This window comes from Sturnus vulgaris, chromosome 8, assembly GCF_052056855.1.
Source record: "Sturnus vulgaris isolate bStuVul1 chromosome 8, bStuVul1.hap1, whole genome shotgun sequence".
NCBI classification, from domain to species: domain Eukaryota; kingdom Metazoa; phylum Chordata; class Aves; order Passeriformes; family Sturnidae; genus Sturnus; species Sturnus vulgaris.
The window spans coordinates 20,494,269-20,502,114 of record NC_142250.1 but is presented as its reverse complement, the minus strand read 5'-3'; the positions used below and the strand labels follow the sequence as shown (position 1 = coordinate 20,502,114).

General features: G+C 45.7%; 1 protein-coding gene across 2 annotated transcripts in view; it reads left to right on the top strand.

The window, feature by feature from the left end:
• Window positions 1–589: 589 nt before the first annotated feature.
• Window positions 590–7,846, top strand: part of ARHGAP22 (Rho GTPase activating protein 22) — a 124,055-nt gene continuing 116,798 nt past the window's right edge. Inside the window, exon 1 of one of the 2 annotated variants that reach the window (XM_088169077.1) lies at window positions 590–1,139. In XM_088169077.1, coding sequence (XP_088025203.1) covers window positions 1,106–1,139 — 34 coding nt within the window. In that variant the 5' untranslated portion in view covers window positions 590–1,105. The remainder of the gene's footprint in view (window positions 1,140–7,846) is intronic. The other variant, XM_088169076.1, reaches the window with a different exon arrangement.

Sequence of the window (7,846 nt, the reverse complement as noted above, 5' to 3'; positions counted from 1 at the left end):
AAAGGTCCAAAACATCTTAGCCATTGCTGCAGTCTGCACACTGAGAAGTACAACCTCTGCAAAGAGCCAGAGAACCTCTTCCAGTATTGGAGACATAACTTGATAGCCAGCATTCAATATCCAAGATATGAGAGATCTTGGAAGAGGAGAAAACTGCCAATCTCAGATGCCTTTTGTCAATACAGCTCAGCAATACAAACCTGCAAGGTGGTACTGCAGGGCATGTACACTGCTAGGGAAGCATTTACCCCTTTTTAGCACTCACAAAAGGACCTGCTGGGTGGATGGAGCTACAAGCAGTCCAGGGTCAGGATATGCCCATTACTCACATACAATTATCATCCAATTATCTATTTATATTTTATACATACTATTTAATAGTTTCTATCTATTTCAACAAACGTTTGTCCTTTCCTCCTCTTCATTACTGATCGCAGAACTGTAGACTTGCCTCCCTCCCTAGGAGGGGTGAGGGTGAGCTTAGCAAACAGTACAATTAAATATGATGGGTTCTAAAATGTAATGTAAAATGTTACGAAGACATTTGTGCCTATCCTGCCGGTCTGTCAGTGCGGGCGAGAGGTATTTTTCTCTCTGGCAGAGAGCAGCGTGTCGTTTGTCCCTCGGCTCCCCATCTCCCCGCGGGATGCCTCCCCGGAGGGATGCAGGGCACAGCGGGTGGCCCAGCACGCCGCCGCCCTGGGGACCAGCGCGATCGCTATTTCTTCCAGCGCAGAAGAAATCCCGCTGAATCAGGCTCAGCTCCCGGTCTGATGCTTGTGGAGCCAAAGCATCTGTTGAGCGCCGGGCAGCGGAGGCAGGCGCAGCGCGGGGCGAGCGGCACATTGATCACACGGCCGCGTGGCCAATTAGCGGCAGCAGCCGGGCCAGCCCTCGTGTCTGCGCGCTGCTGATCCATCGGCACTAATTACCGACACATCGCTGCCTGCTCTGGATGGGGATTAATTGGAGGCCGGATAAATGATGCATTGGGGTGTACCCAGCCCCGCGTGAAGCGTCGCCCCGAGCCGGGGCTGGAGCGGCGATGCGCGGGGCGGCGGCCGGGGCCGGGCGCTGAGGCTGCGGGCAGCGCCCAGCCGGGAGCATGCTGAGCCCCAAGATCAGGCAGGCCAGGAGAGGTGAGTGACCCGTGCTCCTGCCGGGTGGGGACGGGCAGCAGCTGCTGGCACGGGGAACTTCGCGGCGGTGGCGGCCAGGCTGCAGCGCTGCCCGCGGAGTGTCCCCACCCCGCTGGCCGAAGCCAGCCCTGGGAGGGCAGCGGAGTGACTGCTCGGGGAAAATGAAGCCTAGGGGGAGGAAACCTGTGCTGGTGTTCACCGGCGTGGTCTGCAATGTCTGGGCTGAGCAGCAGGGATAAATTAAAAAAGAAAAATTGTACTCTGTCCTGGGACTCGACATAGCCTTTTCACTCCTGCATTGGTGCTAATGTTGTGTTTCTAACGCTGAATTCATTGTAACGGCTGGAGACAGGTGTGTCTAGTTTACCTGCAGCAGCTCGGAGAAGCAGTTTGCTGTAGCACATTATCCTTGCAGGGCTGGACGCAGGAGGTGGAGATATTCGTTCTGTGGGCAAGACAAAAGGAAGGCAGGAAAGCCTGCCCTGGGTTTGCAACAGATGCTTTAAGCAGTCATTGGGAGCTGTGAGGTGTAGTGTGCCATGTTTGTAAAGCTGAGAGCTGGGGCTGGGCATAGCTGTTGTGTCGATATCAGGTCACTTGGTAGAGATGCTCCAGCAGGGGATGAATTCTGTGATCTTCAGGGGCAGGAACAGCTACTCGTTTGACATGGCATTTGGAAATCGTCATTGCCACTCACAAACTAATGACAGTGTCAGAGGGATATCTTCCTGCCCATTGGAAACAGATTAGATTAATGTCATTTAGGAGCTAAAACAAATACAGTCAGAAGAGTATGTTAAGATAAGGGTTTTCTTCAGCCATCCCAGTATTGTCAAATAGGAAGAGCATCATTGGTTCTAGCTGCTGTGACTCCAAGACAAGTACTTTCAGCCAAATGCCACTGCATCATACATTGAAAGCTGTATTATGTGATGAACAGTCCTTAAAATACCAACAGCCCATTAAATAGCTGTTAGCGTCTTGGAGAGAAGAAGCTTCCTGCCATCTGGAGGTGTCAGGATCAGATATGTACTGCTGCACACACAGTAAAATCATAAGAACTTATTTTTTAGTTACACAATGTTGTAGAAGTTTAGCAAGTCTTCTGTAGATGCTGCCTCTTTGCCATCTCCCTTCTAAGGGAGTCTTTTAATACACGTGTTATCCAGCATTCCTGGTGGCTATTATAGCTCTGATGAGACAAGCTAGATGATGCTACTAAGGTCATACAGGAAGGCTGTGTCATGCCTGCCATTCTTCTACTTCCTTCAAATCACCTGGACGAGACTAATTTGTGTATTAATATATATTGAAGTCTAGTTATGGGACAGGCATTCTAGATACGTAGGGGACAAACTATAGTGTACCTTTGTGATTAAATTTCAGTTTATAGCAGTATGTATCATTGTCTCCGGATTTGTTCTGTTTGGTTCATTAACTGTTCATGGGTAAGTTTATTTCTGAATGAATTTGGAACTCTTAAAAAGAGCTGGGATCCTGCGTTTGGAAACTTCGGGAATTTTCTTACTTTTGCAATTCTGTGGCAAAGCACTGGTAACCTCTTCCAAAGCTTACCAAGTAGGACCTAATCCTGCAAAGTTCTTCTATAGCTCTTGGTCACAGGAACTGTAAACAGGTCATGCTGGAGATGCTGAATGCTTCTTTGAAGGCAAGTGTCCCACCTTGCAAGACTGAGCTGAATAGGAAACGGCAGTTTATGCTCCCTGGAGTCTCAGCTGGGATTGCTAACGAAGATTCAGGTGATAAACAGTGCACAAGCAAAGTATTCAGAAGGCTGCAAGAATGTTCTGCATACAGAGAGCATCAACAGGGGCAGTTGATCTGCTGCATGAGTTTAGCTGACTTTTCAGAGTAGCTCTGCCATAGAGGACTTAGTTGTGGAAGGGAAACAATGTGACTTCTCGGAGCAGACAGGTTGAAGAGAAGGGAGAAGGAGGGATACTCAGGGTACAGCCTGTGGTTTTTACTTGAATGTGACAGAAGGCAGCAGTGAGGCTGAACCTAGGGATGTTCATGTATTTGCAGAGTTCTTGAGGTTCAAACCCCTATGTGTGTGTGGCTAGCTGGCTCTTTGCTTCAGGCTCCCTCTATTTGTGCAAACAGGAATGCTTCATCAACTTCTCTTTTATTTCCAGTTTTCTGCTGAGAATGTACCTTTAAACATTGAATAATGACATCTGATGCTGTCATTTTTGTTTGATTTGAAGATTGTCCTTAAAAAAACTTCTGGGTTTAAAAACATTCAAGCTTTTGAAAATGTGTGGTCTGGACTTGAGCCTGACATCCAGGGTGTAGTTCCTAATGTCTGTGAAAGGGACAGTAGAGAACAAAGATAATTTGCCTTACCAGAAGTAACTATCAAGTATAAGGCAGTCCTTGCTGTTCCACCAGCAACCTCAGAAATATGTGTTCAGAGGTACATGTTCTTTTCATAAGATCCAGGAAGGTGTAAAATCTCACAGATGGAAGTTCTTAATGTGCATATATGGGCCTTCTGGAAAATCATTCATTCTGGCTAGGTCTGAATGGATTTTGCATTACTTTTTCATCTATAGGGGTTAATGTGCAGCAATTGGCGGAGCCCAGGATCCCATAATAAGTGACTGCAATGGAAAGCATCTATTTTCACATTCTTCTTATGTGATAGGGCATAAAAATGTAGCCTTGCACAGTGGAGGCAAGAGAAGTTTCTGTATAGATTGGAGAGAAGACAGGTTTCAGACTACATCCTTCAGTCTCAAGGAATGTATTTTTATTTCATTGCTTTTAAGAAATTAAAAAAAAAACAAAGCATTTGATCCTTGGCTTGAAAAGTCCCAAAAAGGTTGCTAGCCCAGCTGCATTTAAATGTGCTACAAGATGGAAGCTAGACTGACTACAGCTCATGCATTTGTATTTTAATGAGTGATGTGATTGCCCTCTATAGAAAGAGAGATAGCCTGCTGCCATGATATATAATTTACAGTATTCCTGTCTTCAGCACAGTCTGTCTCAGTTTTAGAGGCACTAATAACTCTTTTCCCCTTATTAGGACTTTGTACTTTTGGGTGACACTCTGACCTATTATTTCTGTTTGTGACATGCTCATACATATGTTACAGTATGTTGAAAATTTTCCTTGCACTCATAATAATAAAACCTTTTTTTGGTCTGTTTTAATTAAAACTTAAGAGTCTGGAAAAAGCAATGGGAGACATCTTGGTTAGTTAGGATGAAGCAAATGTACTGATATTCTTCATGTGCCTGTAGTGGAACAGAGTCATTTCCCTGATTCTGTGTGAAGAGCCACCCTTTCACCAGCCAGTGAAGGATGGAAAAGGGGAGCTCTCATGTGTCTAGTGCCTCTCACCAAATGCCAGCTTAGCCCCTGCAGCCTCAGCTCTGGTTTGAGGGGCTGGTGCTGCACACAGCTATCCCAGAGCACGTGGGAGCACAGCACCTTGGCACCTCCAGACTGCCAGGCAATGGTAACACCCAGTTTCCTACTCCTGGAACCAAGGTAAACAGCCCTGAAGCTGTGAACTCCTCCAAACACTTCCTCCAGCCCTCAGAGCCCACCAACATTGCTGGGAGCACAGGATGCTCTGGGATGGGAGCAATCCAAGTGACTCGTGCAGCTGGCAGAGAGGAGCCACCATTAATGAGGAGCCCACCTGTAAGAGGGTGGGTCACCACCCCACATCCTTACAGTGATTCTTTAAGGCAGGAGAGGCAAGTTTGGGAGCTCTTCTCTGGAAAGGTATGTGGGTAAAAGGCAAGGATGAGGTGTTGGTAAGTATAATTTGGTTTATAGCTCAGTTTGGTAGAGGAAGACATCTCTGAGATGGTGGGGAGCAGGAGGAGGTGGTGGTAGGGCTGCCTGCAGCATGAGCCTTGGTTTTGTCAGGTTGTTTTGGAGGAGCTTGAGATGAAACTGTTGAGTTAAACTTAAAATCCTAAGGCAGGAGTACAGCGGCTGTGGAAGAAGGCATGGGGCTGGACTTGGTGCAGTATTGGATTAACTGAAGGCAGTGTAAAGAAGTAGGACCAGATTAAGGGGTAAAGTAGGGGAGAAGTAAACTGCAAGGGTCCCTTGTCACTGTGTGCAGCCCTAGGGAGCTGAATGAAGCATGGACTTACTTTTGTTCCTTGGTACAGGATCAGGCTCCTAGCACTGTGCTGCCCTGGTGCAGGGGTGTGTGGCAATGAGCTGTGTTATAAACTCTGGGCTCTAATTTTATTTTTGTCTCTGTTGTCCTGATTCAGTGGCAGTGTGCATACAGAGACAGAGTCAAGAAAGTGATGTTTGTAGGATTTCTCCAGAGACAGGTTCATGTTCTCACTCTTACTTCATGACATGGCCCATGAAGAAGGACATGAGTTGTTCAAAGGTGTAATGTGTAATCCTCTCATCTCCGTGGAGATACCCCTCTCCAACCGGATTCATGGTGTGTGCTGGAGTAATTGCTGCTCTTGGCAATAGCAGCTTTCTGTCCCTGCCTGAAGGCTCAGGCAGGCAGTCATTCTCCTTAGAAAAAGCCCTGAAAAGTTTGCAGGCAGGCACCAGCTTATTAAGAGCAAGCAATCTGAATTTGAAATAAGGAACCATAGCCTCACCTCCTGGGGAAGGAAAGGGGCATTGAGAAAGAGCAGTAATTCAGCTCTAAGGGCAGCTGGACTGCTGGGGAGGGAATTAAATATTAAAAAAATCACAAAGCCATAGGCTCTCTAATTGCTAATAGAACATCACTGAGGGAGTACAGGGTGAAACTGGCAGTCTGTAAATAGCACAGTGGAAAGGCTACAAATGGTAGCACCTCTCCTGAGAGAACAGTCACCTGCACTTTTACTACCTGTATAAATGTATTACTCTTCATTGTAAGATTACTACCAGAATTACTTTCTTTCCTTGCTGGTTTTCCCCTTACATTTATGCTAAATGATGGTAAGCACAGCAGCATAAACAACTTAATTTGTTTTCTTCAGCTCCCTGCAGTGTGGGCAGGGGTAGTTTGATGCAAGGATAAGGGCTCACTGGTGGGAAAGGGAAACTGTCATGAGGCTGCAGTGTCAGCTATGTGCTGAGCTGGAAGAGGAAAGGATCTGTGCCTAGACTCTGCCCAGGCCTGCACATATTTAAGTATTTAAACTAACATGGGGGAGGCAAGCTCCTGCTGACAGTCCTTCTAACATGTATTCCTTCCACAGAGCTTTTCTACGCATCCTTTGTGCCCAACGAGCTGTAAATTAGTCTTTATGAAGATACCTTCTAAAGTGAGGAGATAGTAAGTTTTTGCTATGGTTGAAAAAAGTTACTTGTAATATCCTTCCTCTTAAAAGCAGGTGTTAAGAATTGTTACGCTTCACTGAGATCGTCGTCCTGTGAACTGGTATTGAAGTTAAAAAAAACAACCTGTGGTATAAGAAATAGAAGAATACAAAGAAGCTACATGTGTTTTTTCTGAAGTGAGAACTGATTCTGTGGCATGGGTAGAGGTTGGGCTGCTCATGATCTCTTTGGAAGAACTGTAAGCACAGGGTTAATACTCCTTTGCAGACCTCCAGTTTAGGAGGAGCTGCCTTTGTTTTATTAACCTTTGATGTCACAAATACTTATGGCTCAATAATCTGAGTACTTAGATTCAGAGTATGAATTAATGTAGGAGTAAGAATTCCTATATTTCCTCTGCTCTTGTCCCCCTGGCAGTGAAGTAAGTAACTTAGCTATTTCACACAGTAGGAAGCAGAATTTGTTTGCACATTAAAAACAGGTCCAACAGTGTGGAAATAGCCACACTGAGCTCTTGGTTCTACGTCATGCCCTGAAAAAGTAGGGTAGGAATGAATACCCTCCTGATCTTTGGATGACTGAAGGAACAGAAATACAATGTTGTGGCTGAATTCAGGGAAGTTTATTGCTGAAAGTGGCTGGGTTCTGGTATCACTTAATCTTATGGCCAGTTGCTGGCAAAATGCCTTGAGAGAGTTTCTAATTTTTTCAGTCCAGAATAATTTTGGAATGTGATATCCCATGGAGCAGGTGGACAAATGTCTTTGGTGCTCACAACATCAATTTAGGAGGCATTGATGCTGGCAGCCACTGTGAAGAATGTGGTCCATGTGCTCGGCATGGCACAGACAGTATTTAACAAAAGCACATGATTGACTGGAGTGCCTCTGAGGACCCAGAGTTTTCACACTGCAGTGGACCTATGCTGCATCTGTAGTGCTGTAGAGCTACAATTTTGATCAGGACTCCACAGTATTTGGTGTAAGCTTAGGCCACAGTCCCAGCTGCAAACCAAATGTTACAGTGGTCAGCATTTTTTTGTTTGTTCATTAATCTACTACGACTTGAAAGATTATTAAAAATTAATAGCCGTAGCCATTGGGAGGATTACAAGGGCCTGTTGCTGATTGCAGAGGGAATTCAAGGTATTCATTTGGCCTTCCTTCTCTGACCTGATTTGACTCACTAAAATACCAGGAAGAAAAAAAAATCTTAGAACTTTATACCGTTCCAGTGAGCAACTTTTCTTACGAAAAGGTCTTGTCAGTGTAGGAATGTAAGACTGGGTGTATTGGCAGATGGCAAGAGCAGAGTAGGTCGGAAGAAAGGAATAAGACATTTTTCTTCTGGCAGTGGTGGGCTGTAGCTCAGTGTGGTTGTCCATGGGATTACAAGAGTTTTGCCAGCAATAGAGATG